A 23,885-nucleotide genomic window follows, 5' to 3' on the forward strand; every position below is an offset into this window, starting at 1 on the left:
GAAATAGCTAGAATCCGAAAATATTCCAGCTAAAACCTGTCAAGGTCATGTAGAAGTCAATGGCAGAGGTCCCTTGAACCATTTGAAGATGTTTGTAGCCTTCGTGTTCTGTTTTTTTTCAGTGGTTTTCATTCGAAAACTCGATCAATTAGAGTATTCGAGATTACATTAATTCAAGTTTTTTTACATTATAATTTTTTTCATAAATTGGAAAACAGAGTTGTGAGTTTATTCGAGGTATAAAAAAATCTCACAAACTCAACCTTTGCTAAATAACCCCCTTACTATGCCAAGAAAATTTGCAATGGGTTTTCATTTTTTTTTTTTTGCAGTTTATGAGTTATTTAGCTTTTTATTCAGCAGCTCTCCAATTTACAATGTCAACAATCTAGTTGATAGGGTCCAAATTACCCTAGCAACCATGCACTGATTTGAATAAGAGGCTGGGATATGAATAGGAGAGGGCCTGAATAAAAAGATGAGCAATAAAGCGTAGCAATTACAATAAATGTATTGCCTTACAGAGCAATTGTCTTTTTAGATGGGGTTACTGAACCCCATTTGAAAGCTGGAAAATGTCAGAAGAAGACAGCAAATGATTCAAAAAACTATAAAAAATAAATATTGAAGATAAATTGAAAAGTTGCTTAGATTTGATTTTGATTCTATGACATACTAGAAACTAACTTAACCCTTTCCCTGTCAGCCGTTTGCGAACATCTACTGCCAAGCAGTTTTTAGACATTTTGTGTTCTTTCAATTTAAGGGCCTTTCCTGGGGTGGTCTTTTAGTTTACCCAGGAAAACAATATATAGTTTTTTCAAGACAACCTAGACTTTCAAAATATGCAAATTTTGTTGTAATTCTACTTATGTAGAAGAACACAGCCAATTTGGAAAGGTCTATGTCTCCTGAATGCGGCAATACCAAATATATATTGTTTTATGGAGATTTCTCACTTGTATAGATCAAAATCTCTAAGCAGTACACTACCAAATTTCCAAAGCACCGCTCCCCAAATGGCATACTTCTGATTTCAAGGCCAAACAATCCACAATAGGTTTAACCTAGAAAACTATCCATTATTAGAAAAAACAGATTCTGGTGAATAAAAAATGGGTAAATATATATTTGTACTCCAAACTACCAAGTTGCAACTGTTTCCTAAAATTATAATGTTTTATAGAAATTGGTGAATTTTTTGAAAAATGACCTCAAAGCTTCCACTCTATAGCATCATATCTCCCACACATCATTAGGTATCAATGTAAAACACCCCAAATATGAAAGCCTGGGGTCCACTGAACAGTTTGATGCCCAATATGTATCGGTTTACCTAAACATGTGGTACATAGGGGCCCTAAAATGTAGACATCCCATTTGAGGAATCAGTTCTGTAATTCCAGATACTGCAAAATCAACACATTTACATAGTTTGGGGGGGCGGTGCAAAGTTAGAAAAAAGTACGTTCACCCCAGAAAACCATATTTTTTCGGAAAGTACACATTCCCCAGAATCCAAATTGGGTATGCAGGTCTTTCTACTCCAAAGCACCAAGCCACAAACCTTTCCTAAATTTGGCAATTTGGCAATTTTGGTGACATTTCCAAAAATCACCTCAAAACTTCCACCATGCAGCATTGTATGTCCCACATACTATTGAGTATCAAGATAAATCACCCCAAATATGAAAGCCTGGGGTCCTCTGAACAGTTTGATCCCCAATATGTATAGGTGTACCCAAGCACGTAGTATATAAGAGCCTCAAAATGAAGACCCCATATGGTCTGTCATTTCAGGTGCTGCAAAATCAACACATTTACATCGTTTGGGGGGTGGCAAAGGTAGAAAAAAGTACGTTCACCCCCAGAAAACCATATATTTGCGGAAAGTACACATTCCCCAGAATCCAAATTGAGTATACATGTCTTTGTACTCCAAAGTATCAAGCCGCAAACCATTCCTAAATTTGGTGATTTTGGTGACATTTCCAAAAATCACCTCAACATTTCCACCCTGCAGCATTGTATGTCCCACATACTATTGAGTATTAAGATAAATAACCCCTAATATGAAAGCCTGGGGTCCTCTGAACAGTTTGATGCCTAAAATGTATAGGTGTAACCAAGCACGTGGCATATAGGTGCCCCAAACAGAAGACCCCCATATGGTCTGTCATTTCAGGTACTGCAAAATCAACACATATACATAGTTTTGGGGGGGGGGGGCAAAGGTAGAAAAAAGTAAGTTCACCCCATAAAACTATATCTTTTCGGAAAGTACAAATTCCCGCGAATACAAATTGAGTATGCATGTCTTTGTACTCCAAAGTACCAAGTCACAAGGGTCACAACTGTTTTACATTTCTGAAAATCGCCTAAAAATATTGAAATTGGCCGCATTTATCTCACCCAATTTCTTACATACAATTGTAAAACACCATAAATATTGATGCCAAGGGTCTACTGAATAGTTTGATGCCCAATATGCATAGATATACCAAGGCAGCTGGCATGAAATGAAAATAGTGCATATGAGTTTTCACCGCTGCCGATTGCCTTCTGTGAACATAGACCCTTGACTTCATATTATGTGCCGCAAGTAGAGGTTTTTACAACATTTCTGAAAATCGCCTAAAAATTTTGCAGTTTGCCGCATTTATCGCACACAATGTTTTACGTACAAAGAAAAAAATCACAGAGGTCAGATATCTAATGAATAGTTTGATGCCCAATATGCATAGATTTACCAAAGTATGTGGTGTCTACGGACCAGTGGCGTAACTAGACACTTAGGGGCCCCGGTACAGAAATTTACAACTGGGCCCCCCTAAAGGGGTTGTTCACCTAGGAGTTAACTTTAAGTGTGATGTAGAGAGGGATATTATGAGACAATTTACAGTTGGCTTTAATTTTTTATTTTTTGTGGTTTTTGATTTTTTTAGCTTTTTATTCAGAAGCTCTCCAGTTTGCAATGTCAGCCATTGGTTGCTAGGGTCCAAATTACCCTAGCAACCTTGCACTGATTTGAAACATGAATAGAAGAGGGTTTAAATACACAAATGATTCACGTCATTTAAAACTAGGAACAATAAATTTGTAGCCTTACATAGCATTTGCTTTCTACACCGTCACTGCCAGGCCCACCTGCACGGTTCTCTTTACCAGACATGCGCCTCCTTATAGAAAGGGACAGGTGGCAAGGTCACCAGAGGGGTTTCAAGGATAATGAACTCACAAATGCATTGCTTTAAGCCGCATACATAATGCAAGGTTATAGTACCCCTAGGGGCAAAAACGTCACAAACGGGGTGGGGGACAGTGCGACCAGACAAGTGAGGGGGCGTGTAGCAGATACACAACCTGCAGGGGCTTCCCTATGTAAATCATTATATTCACCTTATAACCAAGTACCTCCCCTGCTATTGGCACTGTATCTCCCAGCAGCCCCTGTTACGACTGGTTGGAAGTTGCAGCTGAATAAAAAAAAATCTCCCTTCTACGAGTTTCGCTACAGCCTGGGAGTTAAGGAATATGGTATCATACGTGTGGCCGCTAGCTCGAGCAGAATAGACCATGTGTGCCTTTCCCTACAACACAAATACTGTACAACGTGACCTTGCTATATATATATATACACACACAATCCCAATGTGATCACCGGGGAGAGGTAATTAATTCAACCCCCTCCAACAATACAATTAGTACAGCTGGCTAATCAGCGCCCCGCGCCAGCCCTATTGCCATTTAAATGTTAGGAGATCAGCTGAGCAGGAGGTGTGCGCACACATAGAGATGGTACAGCAGTGACACCAGCACAGGGGTAAATCCCCAATAGCAGCAGCCAGGGAGGGAGCAGATGTGCAGCATGGCCGGAGCAGCACCATGTGGGTCTGTTTGCAACTGAAAAATCTCTCCCCAACCCGTGCCCTTTAAAAACACAAGATTTCCCCCCTCTTTCACACTTCCAGCTGCCCCTCCTTTGCTGCTGATACTGGGGTGCACAATAGCCGGGGGATCCCCGCGTGTGAGTGTGTGTGGAACCAGCTGGCGGCTGGCCTTCCACCCTCCCCCGCCTCCTGCTTGTGCAACGCAAGGTGATCCTAGGGAGATCGGCAGCCCGTGCACCTGCTCACCTACCTGCACAGCCCCCGCTCCCCGAGATCACAAGCAGGAACTGAAGATACGATCTCAAAGTCTGAGCTACTATATCTCCTGCTGCTGTGCAGGCGTGAGGGGACATTAGTGGAGGAAGAACCACAAAGCTTTTCCTGGTTCCTTCCATTGCGCTGGGCCCAATTGGACATAATTGGTACGATGGGTTTAAGGCAGGGGTGCCCAAACTTTTTGCAACGAGGGCCAGATTTGGTGAGGCGAAAATGTGTGGGGGCCGACTATTCAGCCCGACATTCTTTGAACCATTAACATTACAATTACAGGAATCAAGTAATCGTAGCAGTAATATTTGGGCACATCAGTGAAATGATCTGCCACTTGGACTATACTGCTGCCTGTGTGCTGAAGGTGTTAGCAATAGACACGTACTGGAACGTAGTGACGCCATACTTCTTTAGTTTACTGTACTGGCACGTCCGTACGTCTATTGACACCTTCAGCCCTAAAGAACTATGCGAAAACAACGCGTCACTACGTGCCAGTATGTGTCTATTGCTAAAACCTTCAGCACTCAGGCAGCAGTATTGACCAAGTGGCAGATCATTTTACTAATGTGCCTTAATATTACTACTATGGGATTCCTCACTGTGCTAGCGGGCCTCATTATTATTAATTTCATGATGGAGGCTGAGGGCCGGTGTAAATTTGAAAACGGGCCGCAATTGGCCCCTGGGCCACACTTTGGACATGCCTGGTTTAAGGACAGCACTGAACATAGCGCTCTGCCAGTGACGTCACACGCAGCCCGCCACGGATTTAAACGGTTTTTTTTTTTCATTTCTTTCCTGGGACTCAGCAGGCCCCATAAAGGGTGCAGGGACATGGATCCTGGTGCAGCCTCACCCTTTGCACGCCTGGTAGTTCCGCCACTGGTACGGACCCCAAATGAAAAATGTGCATATGAATTTTCATGCTAGCCAACTAAGCTGCAGAAAAGAGAGCCCCAACTGTGCGTTATGTGCCGTAAGACCCCCAAACTGTAATAAGACCCCCAGAAAACCATATATTTTTGAAAAGCACATATTCTGGAGGATCAAACTAAGTAAAATCTATCTTTCTATACCAAAGCACCAAACAGCAAAACTATACTAAAGATACATAAGGAACAATAATGCAGGGATAAAATTGCAATAAAACCACAAAAATAGCATAAATCAATGCAATAACAAAATAATTGTTCCGACAGCGTAATTAGTGGCCAAAATCGATTATCCAATAGTCACGCTGCAAAATAACACATTTTTAGGCAAAAAAAACAAAAGATAACAGTACAATGAATACAGAAAAAAAAAAACACCTGTTTGTGAGTTTTTGTGTATAAATGTTTGTGCACTAATAAAAGTTGTCTGACTGTGCAAAGACATGTAAATAAGTGTAAATAACTGTATAAAAGGGACCAAGTGTGCTAAAACAAAAAATACAAATCTTTACTAAAATGTGTGTGTGTGTATAAATGTACTGTAAGTATGTGTAAGTGCAGGTAAGTGTGTAAAAAAGCATGCACTTACCGTTTTTGGAGCAGGAGGATCGCTGTCATCGCTGGAGGAGTCCTGGCAGCGTGTCTGCAGAGTTCTTGAACAGCAGGAAGTGCGTGGGCGGCTCTAAAGGGAGGAAGAAGGTAAGTGTAGTAGCAGATGCTCCATGCGATGTGTCTCCTACTAATTTTTAACAGAATGGAATAAAGCTTAGTTTTTATCCTCACCGGTTGGCCGCAGGAGTGTGTGTACAATTTTTGACGCTATACTTCACCTAAGCTACGGGTTCGGGGCACAGCACCCGGGCCATTTGCCGGACTTGGTGAGTGTGATTGTTGCGGACTTTAATGCATTTAAATTTCAACTGATCAACTCTAAGTGTCGGACCTGGGGTTTTTACACCCAGGTCAACTCTCTTATTTGGTGAGCTATAGTTTAATGTTTCGTTTCGGCACTATAGATTTTTGAGCGCTTAAACAGTGTTGTGCTTCAGAAGAAATCTAAGGGAAGTTAGAGGGATTAGAGCCGGCAAGAATTATTTTTAAAGTCAGATCTGTGACCATCGAGTCGCAGATCCGACTAGACAGCCCCCCAGCCTCGTTGCCTAGGGGGCTGTCTTCCCTCCCCACTCTCTGCGGAGGCGGCAAAACCCGCCGACGCAGAGAGAAAGCTCAGCTGCTAAAGAACGTACCATGTATGTTCTTGGCAGCCTGAGCATTTGCCTGCTAGCATGTACGTACTTGCTTGGCAGGCAAAGGGTTAAAGGCCCTTTAACTCCTAACCAAGAGGTGGGAAAATAACAGTTTAGTGAGTTTGCAATTGATCCTTAGCATGCAGCTCAGATTCAAAAGCAAACAGTTATGACCTGTGTGGCCCCCCTCAAGTCACTGATTGGTAAAAATGGTGTTTATCTCTGCTGATTTTACCCATCATTTTATGACATTTTTCATGTCAGAAATTATTTATTTTCTGCCTAAATTTATTACATTAACGTGAATTTTTTCAATGTCAAGAGTCATGATAATTCATGGCATAAATACTTTATAGACCCCTTTATAAATAAACCCCTTTATAAATAAGCTGTTTGCAGTGGATTATTTCTGTGACTGTCAAGGGTCAATCACCACAGCCTTTGACAAAGGCTAGGGTACTAAACGACTAGGGAAATGTCGTCTCCTGCTATCAAAATTCACAACATTCATAAGACCTGCGACTGGCAGTCCCCTGGTTACGTACGAGATAGGGTCTGTAGGTTTGTTCTTAAGTTGAATTTGTATGTAAGTTGAAACATACATTTACTTATAAAATGCAAGAAGACAGAGATCTGTCTTAACATAGTATTTATTTTTACCTTTCTGTACATATTTATTTTTACCTTTCTGTGCTCTGCAGTAGACAACACACACCAGAGGGGATAGGGAGAGGTGATTTATTAAAGCTAAAAGCTAATAAAGGCCAAGCAATCTACAGTACATTACTGTAATAGCCTCTGTTTGTAAGTGTGATTTGTATGTAAGTCGGGTGTATGTAACTCGAGGACTCCCTGTTTATATACCGCACTTTACTAATGTGGGGTCTACCTTTAGTGATGTCCCATCATGACCAATATCCATAAAAGCATTGTTAGCATTCTGTTCCTTTGAAAATATTACTGAAATATTGATTCATGAGAAAATGTATATTGCTATATTTAAACATCTATTTCTTATGTAACCTTAACATAAAAAATATCTGAATGAAAAGCATGAGACAGGAGGGTGATTTAGACAAGCTGTTGAAAGTGTCTTGAGATCTACTGATCACCAGCTAAAGGTCTACTGGTAGATCCTGATCTACCTCTTTGATAACCCTGGTATACAGTATATAAAAAGTTCAAAAATACCTGGGTGTTGAGTTAGTTGAACGCAATCAAAAAAGGAATTCAATCACTCACAGGATTTGTGGAAAGATTATTTATTGAAAAAAGATCGTCCATCAATTATATTTCAATAAATAATTTAAAATGACACATCTTCCTAATGAAAATACACCATCACACCTACCCAATGTGGCCTTCATATTCAAAAAGATATCTGCTGCGTCTCTTTTTAAACTGCTCAACTACAAAGTTTTACGAGACTGCTGCTTCGACATAGCACAGTTTAGCTCTGAACTAAGCAACTGGACATACAATGAAATAAACTTTAATTCCTCTATGATAGAAATTAATCACAAATTTGCTGTGGGTTCACATTTTTTTAATGATTTTGGAAGTTTCTTTCCTACAAAATTGGGCCGAAAACACAGGTAGTAAAAAAAAAAAAAATATGGTGTCATTTGATTTCATCCAACTTATTGCATTAAATGATTCAGGCCCAGAAGGTATTAACTATGAACAAGGCGTTAGAAGCAGGAGATAGAAATAATGTATTATAATCTATAGTATGGGTATTTTCCTATGGACCCTGACTGTAAATGATATCCTTATAAACAGTGCATTTCTACATCAGTACGCACTGTTTATATGGAACATCACTTCCGCCGCTGCTCTCTCCCTGTAGCTCTTCCTACACACTTCCCCCCCATCTGACTCGCAGGCTCAGATTTTACTTACACAGTACAGGTCGTTACTCCTCTCTCAATCCCTCTCAAATACGGCCCCTCATAGCTTCCGTCTCATGTGCTCCCACTGCCTATCCCTGTCTGCTCCGTCTGGCTCTCTCATTCTTTCTTGCCTTACCAGTCTCCTTTTGTGCTTGGTATGGTCTCTACTTCATCTGATCTCTATCAAACAGTCTCATGTTTCACTCCCTGTCTCTCCTTGTCTGCTCAGTCTAGGCCCCCTCTCTGGTCTCCCTCCGCCTCACATGGTCTTTCTCCGTTCTCCCTCACCATCTCTCCCAGAGTCCCAATTTTCACATAACCTTCCTCTCAACTCACGCTCCCTTTCTCAACTCACGCTCCCTTCAGTCTCCAGTCTTGCTTTAAGTCTCCCTACTTCCTTGGTCTTCCCCCTCTGACATCACCTGTGGTAGGCAAGAAGGCAAGGCCAGAAAAACGTAAAAGGAATTCAAATGCAGGTACTATTGAACAGGCTACAGGGACAGATTACAGCAAGGGGCACAGACTACAGCAAGGGGGACAAAAGCAAAACAGACACATTTTTTAGTACATAAAGTAGGACAGATACATCTTGAAACTGCATGCAGAAACTGTAGATTATTATATTATATTACAAATCACATAATTCCTTGTGACTTATAATATCTTTATAAATTACAGCAGGGGGTAATTATCCACTATATAAACCTCTAATAATATATAGAGTGTATTTATCACAATGCAGAAAGATCTAAATCGGGGATGTTAACCCTACTGACCTCCTCGCTGATATGGATGCTGGTGGCTGTACTTTCACTACATCCAGCATTGTAGCACTTTACACTTCTTGATGTACCTCAGATACAGAGTGCAAGCTTTGCAGGGTAAAAACCAGGCCCTGAGCGGCAAACTGAATATTTTGCTAAATGCCAAGGGGGCTGCTGAACCTGCTACAGACCTGCACTCCCTGCCAGAACCTCAGTGTCAGGCCCAAACTGATAATGTGGTGTGGATTCTGGCAAATACTAGAGAGGCTGCTGTAAGATATAATAGACAGTTACTATTTATTGGGCTAGTGGGGGCTGTTTGAGGCTACGTGTTATTGGAATGTCAGGGCATATTTTGAATCCCAGTCCAGATCTGCTCAGTGTACTTGAAACGCCACAGCCTGTTGTGCCAGGACAGTGGTATTTAACATTGGTAATACAATACAACATAGAATAATATACCTATAAATGTGTGATCCTAAATGTGTATGGCACAGTGTTTACAACAACTCTAGTACATGGTCATACTGGGCAAAGTGGACATTTCAGTTCCTTATGAATACATTCAGCTCAGTCCTTGGGAGTTGAGATACCTGATGGCTTGTGGAAATAGACTTTCGCATTCTGGAAGTCAGCGCTCGAATACAGCGGTTTCTTTTACAGGATGGCAGGAGGGTAAGGAGATCATGTGCAGGGTGGGTGCTATCCCTGACAATGCTGGTAGCCTTATGGAGACAGCTGGTGTGGTAAATATCCATAATGGCAGGAAGCGAGACCCCAATGATCTTTTCCGCTGTCCTCACCACCCGCTGCAGGATCTTGCGATCTGATACAGAGCAGTTACCATACCAGGTAGTGATGCAGCTGCATAAAATGCTTTCAATAGACCCTCTGTAGAAGATAGTGAGGATGGGTGGTGGAAGGTGGGCTTTTTTCAGCTTTCGTAGAAAGTAGAGACGCTGCTGTGCTTTCTTCACTATAGAGCTGGTGTTAAGGGACCAGGAGAGGTTCTCCGCCAGATGTACCCCAAGGAATTTGGTGCTCTTGACAATTTCCACTAGAGATCCGTCAATGTACAGTGGAGAATGATCCCCATGTGTTCTCCTGAAGTCAACAACTATTTCCTTTGTTAACTTTATGAACACTTCTGCATTATCATGTCGCGTAACACTGTATCAGTATAAGATCAGTATGGGATCTGTATGAGAGCACACCCATTAATACATACTGTATCTTAACACCCCCACTTCTCATATTACAGAAAGATATATTTAGTATAAATGTATAGTACACTGGATTATACTCCAAATATGTAATGTACAAATTCTATTTACTTGACTGTATCCTTTAGCAACATATCTAGCTTTGTATGTCCCAGATTAATCTGCATTGCTTTTTATTGCATAGACCCATCCACTGCATCTCCACCTTCAGGTAGTGTGAATGTATCATTCTCTTTTAGTGAATCCATCTCATCTTTTATTGTATCAAGCCACATCTGTTACTGGGGTAAATCCACAGCTTCTCCAAAAGTTGGGGTACATGATATGCTCTATAACAGTAGTCAATGTTTGTCAGTATCTTGATCATTACAATCTAACTTTAGTACATAGTTTTCTATGTACTGAGGGGCTTTTCTGACCCTTTTAGGGTATCTTGTACAATGGCTGTCCTGTATTTGGCCATTATCATTGCCCTCTGCACTCTTGGTAATGAACTTTACTAGCCTGTGTATAAATAACTTTCGAGTGCTTAGGTAATACACCAGGTAGGAGGGACTATTTTTGTCATATCCTACAAAAATCTACTTTTTACACTTTGAGTCTAGTCATACTGGTATGTAAAGCATTCTGACCCAAAAGTATTCATCTTTGATAGATAAGGCTTTCTCCCAGTTAGCATGTAATATGGAGTTTGCCTTAAACGATTTTTAAAACGTCTGTTGCGAAACATATCAGCATTCATTACTGCATATGTCCATAACTCTTTTGGCAATTTGTTCTCAAGTAACATACACCTTGCCATCTCAAAAAGTATTCTCCAATTTCTCTCAGCAGTCCCATTTTGATGGGGAGAGTAAGGTGTTGAGGTCTCATGTCTTATGCTCTTCTTACTGAGCAGTGACAACGTTCTTTGCCATAAATTCTGTGCCATTATCAGACATTATACATTTGATAGTCCCATAGGGGGCAGTATCAGCAATGAACTTTTCTGTGGCTAATACTGTATCACTCTTATTTTTCAGAAAGTACACAAATACTGCACAAGAGTAATTATCAATAAATGCTATGGCATATCTAAAACCATCTTTTGATATTGGCTCTATGGGGCCTGTTAAATAAGTTTGTAATACCTCAAGTGATTGTTTGGCACGGGTGTCAGACTATCCGTTTCTGTTCTGAACAAATTTTCCAGATTATATTCTCATAATTTAGGTTATACTTATCAACTTTACTGTGGCCATACAAGTAAAGACGATTTTCAGGCCGTGTGCGGAGTGTCCCGACATTTTTCGTGAGATGGCAATTGGTCGTTCAGTTGATCAGACAGGTTAGAAAATTTCTGTCGGCTACTGATAATATCTCTGCATGTATTGACAATCTGACGATTTCAGTGGGAGACTGTCACCAGCTTTTGTCGGACATAACTTTTGTACGATTGCTGTCAGGGGCAGAACATCGTCTGATCTGTTCTTTTACTACTTTATTTGATCTGAATGGTTAGTGGCAGGTCGGGAGATGGCACCGAACAATCGTTCATCCGATATGAAGGTGAATCTGCACATCTATGGCCATCTTTAATCTTCATTCCATCAACTACACTTTGTAGTTTTAAATGATCATCATAATTACAGTGACCAAGGATTTCGTGGCAGGTTTGAGTATCATAACAACCATGACAACTGTCACCAGTCTCATCACAAGTGTTCAGATAATAAAGTCGATTATATTTCTTGATGGTGAATTTGGTACCATTCTTATTGATCAGTTCACTCCCATCTTGCTGAAATTTAACAGATGCACCGTTGCTTGTTGCTGCTTCAACATAGAAAATGTTCTGTGGATATACAGTGCATTTAGTAACCTTATCTCTACTCGGTTCCCCTTGCTGTCAGTCAGGCACCCTTCTGTGTCACCTTTCCTCAGCACTACAAAAGAAGTCTTTTTACCGACTGCCAACTCCATATAGTGGTTCTCCGGCTTGAATATCTCATCAAATCTTTTAAACTTTTTAATGTTTGTAATTATATATGATGTTGCACCTTTGGTGCTTACTTTGTGTCATCATCTGCTTGATTTACATTGTCCCGCCCCTTGCAGCTGCAAAATGCCTCTTTATGTGTCGGGCTCTTGCAATAATTATACCACTGTGACTTTCTTTTATTTAGTTAGCTTGTGCATGCGTTAGCTTTGTGGCCCTTTTGGTCGCAGTTGTAGCAGACAGGGTTAATATTGCGTCCTCTCCCTTACTGTTGTAACAGGGGTGCTGACCTGCATCACATTATCAGTGTTTGGGCTGACACGGTATTTTCTCAGTCTCCTTAAAAATCAGACAGACTTTTATCATTCAAAAATTGAATAAACTCAGCATAAGCCTCCTCTTTCTTATGTCTGTCCTCATCCAAGTCTGTGTCCTCTATGGCTTCATGCAGGATGGTTTCTTTAAGATTCATCAAGTGCATGTGTCTCCCATAGTTCACAGCAGTGGCATAACTTCGGATGTCAAAAAAAATTTCCGGGCCCCCTCTGCACATAATTGTGGGAGACCCGCTTCAACTCATCCATGATCAGATTAAGTCAGATTAAGACTAGATGGGTTCCTATGCTTTTAGAGCCCCCACCTTTATAACTGCTTCGCAGCATGGGGAACAGCATTCACCTCAGTTCCTGTCAAACTAAGGTTACAAGATTTGAAAGTGAAACCTGGGGCTAGAGGCAAAAAGGAGGCAATTCCATGTATAAATACCCCAATAATTCATAGTAGGATGTAGGGGTGCACCGAATCCACTATTTTGGATTCGGCCGAACCCCCGAATCCTTTGTGAAAGATTCAGCCGAATACCGAACCGAATCTGAATCCTAATTTGCATATGCAAATTAGGGGTGGGAAGGGGAAAACATTTTTTACTTCCTTGTTTTGTGACAAATACCCCCAGAATTCTTAGTAGGATGGCACAGGCGCAATTTCATGTATAAATACCCCCAGAATTCACAGTAAGATTGCACTGGGCTTTTCTGATGGCAGCTAGTAGAAGTAGAACTGCAAAGTGAAAGGCAGGCTAAAGAGAGCAATTTGTGCCCCTTAGTGTGCCAGCCCTTGCTCCAGTCCTGTGTTAAACCCAAAGGCCTCCTATCACCCGCACACGCTCTATCACGTTGTAATGCTTGCAAAGCATTCTGCACATATGTATTACTGAAACGTTCAAAACTACAATTCCCACTGTGCATTGCGTTTGGAACTTATTAAAGACAGATAGCCTCAATGTACAAATATAATCAATAGCTGCAAGTAGAGTGAGTAGATGCGGGTCGGGAAAGAAATAGGGGGTGTGTGGGGGGGGTTGAAGAGCACCAGTAAGATACCGGTCAGTTAAAGTTCACGCACGCCTGACCTATAGTGGGGGGAGCTGGGAATTCGTTGTATACGTGCTTGCATAGCTGACATATACCTAAGTACTTCTATTGTACCTGACACATCCCACTGCCCATAGTCACTGCCCATAGGCACTGCCGATTCGAACTCTTGTTGCTGTGGGTCATTGCTGCTCACAAGCAATTGAATTGTTTATTACCGTAATCTGCTGCCACCGCACTTCTGTTTCAGGCTTCCTCCTTCTTGTGCTCTCTTCCGCCCCCTACCTGTGAAAAAAATCTGCAGCGAAGGCCCTAATATATGACGGCACGGTGTGGGGGGAAAAAAAAGTTGGAAAAAAAATCAAAAAGCTGTCAGTGGGCCCCCAAAAACCCTGGGCAGATGCCCCTTTTGCCCTGTTATTAAAGCGGCCCTGCCCCCACTGCTTATCCTGCCCCAGCCACCACGGTGCGTGGTTAACACAGAACTCACAGGCACCCACCTCACTGAAGGGAGAGCGAATGATTAGGCGGACACACCCATTCGATGTGACATTGCTGTAAACTCGTGGGGGGTGGGTTGGAGACTCCCATCACGGCTGCCCTGAAACGTACAAGCGGGGGGTGTGCACTCACTCGCTTGTGCCCTGTCACAGCTGCCCTGAGCCTACTCATATTGGTCGGAAAAGGTACCAGCAAGTGTGGGAGGGTGGAGGGCATGTGCACGCACCAGGGCCCCAGAATGAGCTTTGCTGTATGGGCAGGCGTCGGAGGGGGCCCTGGGCCCCCCAGTCCGAACCTGCTGACCAATAACGTGCTGTGCACTTGTAGGCATCATGGCATCAGGACCATCGACAAATAGTAGAATCAATGATTAGTTCTACAGCTTCAAAATGCTGATATACCCCTTCCTTCAAGCACAGTAGGACTTGTTGCTAGGCAGATCCAACTGCACTGCTTTTTACCCTGCTCTTTTCTGATGGCAGATACATCAGGGGCTGACTGTAAGCTCTTGGGATCAGCAGCTGCATTGGCTAACCCCACTCAGTGCTGTAAGCTACACCAGTCCTTAATGACTGTGACACAAGTGCTTATACTTCAGCTGTCATTTAAAAATGGTCTGACCCTCAAGATGACATGTAGATATATATGCAGAGGGAAACAGATGCACCGCAATACTATACACAACTGATCCTACATCAGTATATTTAAACGTGAAAATGAACAAACATCCAGAGACCCCTGTCTCCCCCACCTCCAAAATCCACCTTAAATTGAGGTTATAAAAGCAAACATATGTACAAATAGGAATATCAAGGAATGCATCAGCACGCTAGTATCCATTCTATTTGTCACCTGTGAGCTGTCCTTGTTGTGATACAAAATCTCCCTGTCACACGCTGCCATCCTCCGGTCAAATCCTTAATCCCATTCCAGCCACCGGTGCACCATCCTCATACAGCAACCAGTGTGTAGCACCCGTATGCCAGGCGCTCTGGGAATTGTAGTCATTTTCACTCAGTGGAGCTGTACAGAGAAGATAGCCGAGAACTGCATCTCCCATACTGCTCTGCGTTACAGTAGTCAGTGAGCAGCTAACCGGATAGATATTATTTAGCGAGCCACAGCGCCACCTATAGAAAAGCTAGCAATAATGCGCCAGAAGAATTTACAGACTTTCATGGCCATTCAATGTCTGAAGTATTTGTTTTTCTCTAAAGGGGAACTCCAGCTTCCAAACCAAAATTTGATAAAGAGGCCCACACAACACAGAAACCCCTAATATACACATCACCAGTGTCGGACTGGGATGCCAGAGACCCACCAGAAAACCTTAGACCATGGGCGCATTTTCCAAACTATTGTTCCTCCTCTTCTCACTCAACATCTTTATTCTCGTAGTCTTTTATATCTACTTACTATATACTCCCATTATTACATATTTTTCCCCATAAAGAAATATGAAATGACCATGAAATAGGCCAAATGTTTAGGAGCAAGAGGGCCCACTGACACCTGGGCCCACCGGGAGTTTTCCTGGTATCCAGGTGGGTCAGTCCAACACTGCCCATCACAGTTACCTGTTTCTTCAAAAAGTATGAATAAATGCCATTTTCTATGCTGAAATCCAGCTGTTTAACAGTTCTTCTCTTTCTGCATCATTTGAAATCCTGACAGGGAAGGAGGGACTAAACACTGATGTTACAAATTGTAACAACTTCTCCACAGCTTACAGACAGCATGCAGGAACTACATAACCCACAATGCATTGCACTCCGTTCCTTATTGAAATCACATGTGCAGGGAATTGTGTTACAAAGTAACAGTAGTCAGCCAGCTCAGCAAAGTATTTATTGTTATTATTATTATTAACATGTATTTATAAAGCGCCGACATATTGCGTAGCACTGTAAAGTAAATGTGACTATACAACTAAATCACATGAATTCTATACATAGAACAGAAATATCAGCAGAAGAGCAGGGGGCTAGGCTTAGGGAACTGTCAGAAACCATTAAAAATCATGTAGAGTCTGCATATTTTTTAATTCATGTATATTGCAAAGTTGCTTGAAATTATGTTTACTTTTCAAAAAGCTTAAGTTATGTTTTTGTGGCGTGGCTCTTGTATAATTGAGAAGGCACTCAAAATTCTGCTATAATCAAGGCATATCCAACAGTTCTGTGTCAGTTATTAGTGCTTTTTATATACCTTAGAAAATCAGTGGCCATTTTAAAAAATCAAACTTTTCATCACAGGGGACAGGGAGGCCCCGGGTCTAATGCTTGTCAATCAGTTATCCCTATACCTTTCTGCTGATTAATGTTTCACCACCCACCACAAATAAACATTGAGCCAGCAGGGAGGAAGAAGAGAACTGTGTATGCTGGGCACTCCTCATGGGTGGCATGGTATGGTAATTATGCCACTAGGTGCCTCAGGGCCAGAATAAGGGGTAGAGAAGCAGAAGCACGTGTCCAGGGTGAAATGGTGGGGGCATACCTCTCAACATTTTGTAAATAAAAAAAAAGTGACAAAAAATTTGCCAAGCGTAGAGTGACAAATTTTGACCACGCCCATTTTGTGGCCACACCCCCTAATTACCATGTTAATTTTACAAATTTTGGCAGGTTATGAAAGTTTGAACATATTTCTGTTTTTTTTTTCCAGTTATTACAGTTTTGCTGAAGGAAGGTTACAATTACTTTACTTATCTCAAAATTGTTACAAAAGTATCATATCTGAACGTGGCTGTTCTGGGCTCTCTGCCAAAAGCCAATAAAGTTAGAAACTTTGTATATTTTTTTAGCTGTTCAGTGCAGAGAAAATTGGGACTGTCCTGCTGAAAAAGGAACAGTTGGGAGGTATGTGGGGGGAGCTAGGGACTAGTGTTGCATGGGCTGTCTGAAGCCCACAAGGCTGAATCCTGAGCTCTTCCTGCTACCCTTGCTGCCGTTCTCGTCCACGACCTAACAGTGCTCCACTTCTGCATCCATTTGCATCTTTTTATAGAAGCTCACTGTCCCACCCTGCCCCTCCATGGCATCAGTGATGTCGGGCACAGGTCAATGTAGAAACGTGGGCCAGATCGGGTGCAGGTCCTGAAGAGTCAGGTTAGGTTCAGGTGCGGGTTGAGAATTTGTCAACCAGCACAGCACTACTAGGCATATACCTATTCTGTCAACCCTTAGTTCCAGCCCTTCTAATCTGATGGAGTTTAAAAGAGTTCTGAAGAGTTATGTCCCCTCCACCCAGATTGTCACCTTGGGGCAATGTTCGTTCCTTCTAAGCTTTGTGCTCGGGCACATGCACTAAGGTTTTAGAAATATGCATGTGTGAGATCAGTTGTGCATAGTATTGTGGTGCATTTGTTAACCTTTGCATATATACCTACATGTCTTCTTGATTGTCAGACCTGCTGCATTTTTAAATGACAGATATAAAATCATCACTGTAAGCACTTGTGTCGCACTCACAGCCATTAAGGACTGGGGATGCTGACAGCACTGAGTGGGGTTAGCTGATGCAGCTGCTGATCCCAAGAGTTTACAGTCAGCCACTGATGAATCCGCAACAAGTCCGACTGTGCTTGGAGAAAGGGTTATAGCAGCATTTTGAAGCTGAAGAACTAATCATTATTAGTTCCCAATTAGAGGGAACATTGCCTGGGGGTAGCGAATTTGTGATAAATTTTTTTTTTTGGTAGCAACTGCTTTTTCCCTGGCGAATTTTCACCACGGTTTCGCAAATTTATTCGCTGTCGGCAAAATGCCGAGATTTGCAGCAAATCCATGCCTGGCAAATTTATTCGCCCATCACTACCTGGGGGGTAGGGTGGAAGAACAGCTGGCTTGCATTCTCATTAGGCCCAGCTCTGCCTTTCACTGATAGAGGGAGGTTTACTGAAATGTACCAGGAATTAGTGATGTGTGGGTCGGGTTTTTCTCTATTCACACCCGCCCTACAACTGCCCTCCCTCCACCAGCACCCGTCCGCGCCCGACTTCCTGGTTCCTTTTATAGACCCGCGCCGACCCGCCCTACAGATGACATCACAAAAGGGGCGGGGGCAGGTGCGCATCTATAAAAATTTAACTCGGAAGACTGCATTGTAAGGTCGGAGCGGGGAGAGCAGGCAGAAGAGCTCAATCCGGATGTCTATGAAGGTTTTCAGCTACATCATGATATTTCTAGTGCATGTGTGGGATCTATTATACAATATGCTTGGGACCTGAGAGTTTTCCAGACAAGGAATATTTCCATATTTTGGATCACCATATATTATCTACTAACAAATATTTCGTTTGGTTTGCCACCAATATGGATTTATGCCGCTTAGTTACCATAATTAGTGATGAGCAAATCTGTCCCATTTCGATTCGGTGAAAAATGTGCAAAACTACAAACAATTTGCAAAACTGCTATATTTGGTGAAACACATTAAAGTCAATGGGCGTTTTTTTATGCATGAAATTTTTACGCTTCCGAAAATTTTTCACGCTCCAAATGAATCAAAGTCAATGGCCATTTTTTCTTACGGCGACTTTTTTATCCTAACGCATTAAAGTCAATGGGCTTTCTTTCTCATGGAGACTTTTTTGTCATAATGCATTAAAGTCAATGGGCGTTTTTTTCTTATAGCAACTTTTTTCTCCAAATGTATCAAAGTAAATGGGCATTTTTTTTTATGGGCGTGTTTTCACTTTAAATGTTTCCATCGCAAAAAAATTTGCGCGTGGTGAAATTCGGAATTTCGCCGCGAATCCATGGCTGGCGAATAAATTAACCATTATTTCTAGGTAGTATTTTACTGTTAAAAAAAAATCATAACAAATAGAAGAGAAAATGTCATTCTAAGCAACTTTTTAATATACAAGAGTCATTTGTAAAATGAATTGCCATTAAATGCAATATCATTTGTTTACTTTTTCTGCATTCCTGGCTCTGACTCTTCTAACAATGTTGCAAGCTATCTGATTAAAAGACAGGAAGAGAGACCTGACCCCTGTTACAATGTTTTAGGGTCAGGGTACACGCTGAGATTCGGGGAGATTAGTCGCCTGGCGACAAATCTCCTCTTCTTCGGGGTGACTAATCTCCCCGAACTGCCTCCCGCCAGCTAGAATGGAAACTTTACAAGGAAACTTTGGGCGGAAACCGCCCGAGTGCCATCCCGCTGCACTGCACTATTGCACTGCACTGGTAAAACAGATGTTTGCATTAGAAACACTATTATAGATTATATGAACAAGCTGCTGTGTAGCAATGGCAGAATTTGAAAAAAGGGTTAAATAATGAATAACAGATAACACCATTATGTTCTACAGAGCTTATCTGCTGTGTAACCTGAGCCTTTTCTCCTTTGAATGTCTGCCCCCATTGCTACACAGCAGCTTATTTATATAAACTATAGTAGTATTTCTGAAGCAAACAAGGCAGTTTTACCAGTGCAGGGCAACACTACATTATATTTTTATTACTTTAAAACAATTACATTTTTTTATGTTACTGTTCCTTTAAGTGTCACTCTTTAATTCAAGAGAAAAAAAAATACAGCAAGTCCAGTTGATTTGACTTATTACTATAGATGTTCACACCTTAAATTTCATTGCACCAAGGTATTTGGGTTATGGTTATTATGTTGATCTTGGGGCTGTGGCACACAGGACCCTGTTGGGGTTTAAATGCTGTAGAACAATGCTCTCCAACTGGTCCTATGCAACCTGCCCTATGCTCGCTGTGTGTGCCGTTCAATAAGTGATTAGTTCAGACATCCACAGGAAGAATACTGAAAATAAAAATGTTTTTTGGTTTCCATGGATTGCTCCACTAGGGCAAATCATCTACTGTTGTTTAACATGCCCCAAAAATGTAGGGGTTCTGGACTTTATTTCCCAATCCACTAACTGGGTACAAGTATAGCTTGTACAGTTTTAAAATGCAGTAATATATTAAATATGAGCTAGTTGTACACTAGAGGGCAGACTCTAGCCATGACAAGATGTCCCTTCCATTTAGTGTACTGCTTCAAGCTGCTTCTGTTTGCTTATTTGACAAACATGGTTTATTTTGCAGCAGGGTTGAAACTAGTGGTAGGCAGAAGAGGCATGTGTCCAGGACACAACTTGGGATGGGGGGTTGCTAGGACCCATTAAGCCTCTGCTATCTTTTATAACTGCTATAGCCAGATATGATGGGCAGTACAGAGAAAGGGAAGGCAAGTGGTGGGAGCCAGGTGGAGGACAAAGTGTGGGATCCAAGCTAAAGTGGGTGGTGATGAACAGGTTGGCATAAGTGCAGATGCCAGCACCTCTTGGCCAGGCTCATTTTTTCACGGCTCAATGCATTTAAGTTGGCAACCTTTGAATATTTATTATCTTTTATTTTATATAGTACCTACACATAGTACCTACCTACATATAGCACTTTGCAGTGATTCAGATATATACAGCTGAAGGGACACTTCCATGACATTTTAAGTACGGTGGAGGGCACTTTTTTAAAAACTTTTGCAGCATTATATCAACTAAAGGTTCTAACTGCTGTACTAGTTATCTGTGATAGAAGGCAGGCAGTTTCCTGTGCTTATGGGGTGACAAATGTGCTTCAGGCAGGGCCGGATGTAGGGGTAGGCAAAAGAGGCACGTGCCTAGGGTTCAATGGTACAGGATGCCAGGCACGTATCTCTTCTGGCCATCTACCTCCTAGTTTGCAGCTCCTGTGTGACCTTCTGCCTCTTTGCAATACCCTAAGGCTCTTCTAGCCTTCTAACCTCCCCCCCCCCCACACTGTGCGTCAACACGGGAGCTGACACACACTCAAGCACTGGGGAGCGGCGCAAACAAGCACACTCTGCCTAGGGCACGTACATGATTTGGCCCGGCACTGGCTTCAGGTTAACTTACTAAAAGTTGTGTAAATAAATATTAGTGTTGCCCACAGCAAATTCAATTTAGGGTCCCAAAATATTGGTAAGTTGACTGTCTCTACTACAATATATTTAAATTGATCATTACTCAGGGTCTCACTGGGTTCTCTACACACCTGAGACCCCCTGCAAATACAGGGTCTGCTTCCTCTGTAGGTATGCCCTGCTTACTAACCTAACTAACTTACTTAGGGGCAAATTTACTAAAGGGGAGAAGTGGCTAACGCTAGAGAAAATTCGCCAGCCTAACGTCATTTTGCCACTTCGCCGATTTACTAACGGGTGCTGGCGTAAATTCGCTAGCGAAGTAGACATACTCTAGCGCAGGCATGTCCAAAGTCAGGCCTGGGGGCCAATTGAGGCCTATTTTCAAATTTACACCGGCCCTCAGCCTCCATCATGAAATTAATAATATTGTGGCCCACCAGCACAGTGTAATCAGGAATCGCGTAGCAATAAACACGTACTGGCACGTAGTGACGCGCCGCTCTCGCATACTTCTTTAGGGCTGAAGGTGCAATAGACATACTGACGTGCCAGTACAGTAAACTAAAGACGTATGCGAGAGCGGTTCGTCACTACGTTCCAGTATGTGTCTATTGTTAACACCTTCAGCACACAGGCAGCAGTATAGACCAAGTGGCAGATCATTTCACTAACCATGTTCCCAAATATTACTGCTACGGCTACGTGATTTCTTGTTTAAATGAGGCGTGGAGAATAAGTCCAAACAGACTCCACTTCTCCACTTCCTAAACGCCGTGTATGCATCCATCTTCAGGAGTGAATGATCCTGATCTCAAGCTAGTGACCTCGGAATGGATATCAGGTTGAATGGTCGGCCCCCACACATTTTCATCTCACCAAATCTGGCCCTCATTGCAAAAAGTTTGGACACCCCTGCTCTAGCGCTACTTCGCACCCTAACGCCAGGCAAAGTTGCGCTCTGGCGAAGGGACATAACTACGCTAATTCACTAACTTGTGAACGTTAACTCTTGCGCCAGACTTGACTTCGTCAGCTAAGACCAGGTGAAGTGCAATAGAGTAGATAGGAGTTTCTTGAAAAATAGTTGAAAATTTTTCTAACTTCCAAAAAACGCTGGCGTTTTTTTACTTTTTACAGGGTAATAGGCTGAAAAAGATCGAAAAAATTTGTTTGGGGGTACCCTCCTTCCCCCTTACATTTGGCACCTAAACTATACAGTGGGCACATGTGTATGGCAATATAAGGCATCTATTTAATTTTATTAAGTTTCCCTGGCCTTGTGTAGTGTAATGTAGTTGCTACAGCATACACTTCCAGTGTACTCTAACTGCACGCCATATGCTAATTAGGCATCGCTAGCGTAACTTTGAACTGCTTATCGTATTATCGCAAGCGCAACTTCGCAAGTGTTCGGTAACCTGTGCGCAACTTCAGATCTACGTGAATTTGCGCAGCCCTGGCGAAATTTATGTCTGGCGAAGTGTGGTGAAGTGCTGCGAAGCCGTCGCTAGCACATTTTCGGCACTTAGTGAATTTGCCCGTTAGAATGCAGTTTAAAAAAACAAAAAAAATCTTGTCCGAGATTTATTATACCCGACCCTGGAAATAGCTTGAATCCAAAAATACACCATCTAAAACCTGTCAAGGTTATGTAGAAGTCAGTGGCCAGAGTGCCCTAGGCAACCTGGCCGGCCACGGCGCCGGCTAAGTGTGTGCTCAAGTACGAGCCAGCGAGTATGCGCTCAAGTACGCGCCAGCGCGCATGCGCGAAAGTACGTGCCAGCGCAGATGCTAATAGCCTTCATGATATTTGAGTTTTTTTGGTGGGTTTCACTTGAAAACTCAATTAATTTGAGCAATTTTTTCCCGTGGAAAACTCTAATTCAAGTTTGTGGGTTGTACGCCTCAAATTCACTGAACCTAGTTTTTTCCATTCAAGTTTTTTCTTAAATTAGACACTATTCACCAGTTCATTCAAGGTTTAAAAAAGCTAGCTCTAAAATTCAACCTTTGATAAATAACCCCCTTAGTAATAAACCTGCAAATTCTTTATCAACTTTTAAGGCAGTGACCTATATTTATACCCCTGGGAAATGTGAGGCACAGGGTGTGTCTGGGGTGTAACCAGGCATGAAATGTCTGTAAATGCAAAGCTTTTCATTTTTTTAAATAATTTTACACCTAACAATATCCTAGTAGCACAGAAACAAGAAATACTCCTCAAAATATGGTGCTTTGCATCCACTCGCAGGTGAACCAAGTGGGGTCAGTATGTATTTGTTTTTTAATATGTGAGTACAAATAAACTTATATTTTTTTACTGCATTCAAGCCTTGGGACATATATCCTTTGATATAAATATATTGTTGCTTTGCATCCACTTGTCTATTAGATAATTATTATTCTTTTGGCACATGCATAACCACACAACTACCTAGTGTGTAGGTTGAAGAAACTGGTATATTTTTTAAAGGTAGAGCAATCACAAGCACAGTGATTATTATATTGTTGGGCGGCCTGAAAAAAAAATTGGGTGAAAAATGTGGACATAACACATAGGAAAAAAGCAAGATAAAGTTTAGTTTCTTTGGTCCCACCAATATATAATGCATAATACATTTCCCTGACTTTACACCATTTTTTCTGGTCCCTGAAAAATTAAAATAGGGGTTCTACTGTACATAAAGTAGAGTAACAACAGCAGGAAGAGGTTGTGCACAACAAAAGTAGTATTGAATTTATGTTTATACATTCTATTTCAGTCTAGGGGAAAGCTCCATTGTTCGCAGAGTGGCTGAAGGGTTAAAATATGAGTCATCCAAAAAGAAACAATGAAGGGGATACAGGACAGAAACAGGAGAGGGGGATAAGGTGCAACACTATATATTACAATATTATAG

General features: G+C 41.8%; 1 protein-coding gene across 4 annotated transcripts in view; it reads right to left on the reverse strand.

The window, feature by feature from the left end:
* LOC108713395 (survival motor neuron protein) overlaps nucleotides 1–15,098 on the reverse strand; it is a 31,977-nt gene extending 16,879 nt beyond the window's left edge. For 2 of the 4 annotated variants that reach the window (XM_018256600.2, XM_041562766.1), the window contains exons 1-2: nucleotides 14,926–15,095; nucleotides 5,685–5,777 (exon numbers count right to left, since the gene is read on the reverse strand). In XM_018256600.2, the coding sequence (XP_018112089.1) occupies nucleotides 5,685–5,777; nucleotides 14,926–14,976 (144 nt within the window). In that variant the 5' untranslated portion in view covers nucleotides 14,977–15,095. Of the gene's footprint in view, nucleotides 1–5,684; nucleotides 5,778–14,925 lie in introns of all 4 variants that reach the window. The other 2 variants (XM_018256589.2, XM_018256592.2) reach the window with 2 other exon arrangements.
* Between the last annotated feature and the right edge of the window lie 8,787 nt (nucleotides 15,099–23,885).

The sequence above is a fragment of the Xenopus laevis genome, chromosome 1L (assembly GCF_017654675.1).
Source record: "Xenopus laevis strain J_2021 chromosome 1L, Xenopus_laevis_v10.1, whole genome shotgun sequence".
Taxonomy (NCBI): Eukaryota; Metazoa; Chordata; class Amphibia; order Anura; family Pipidae; genus Xenopus; species Xenopus laevis.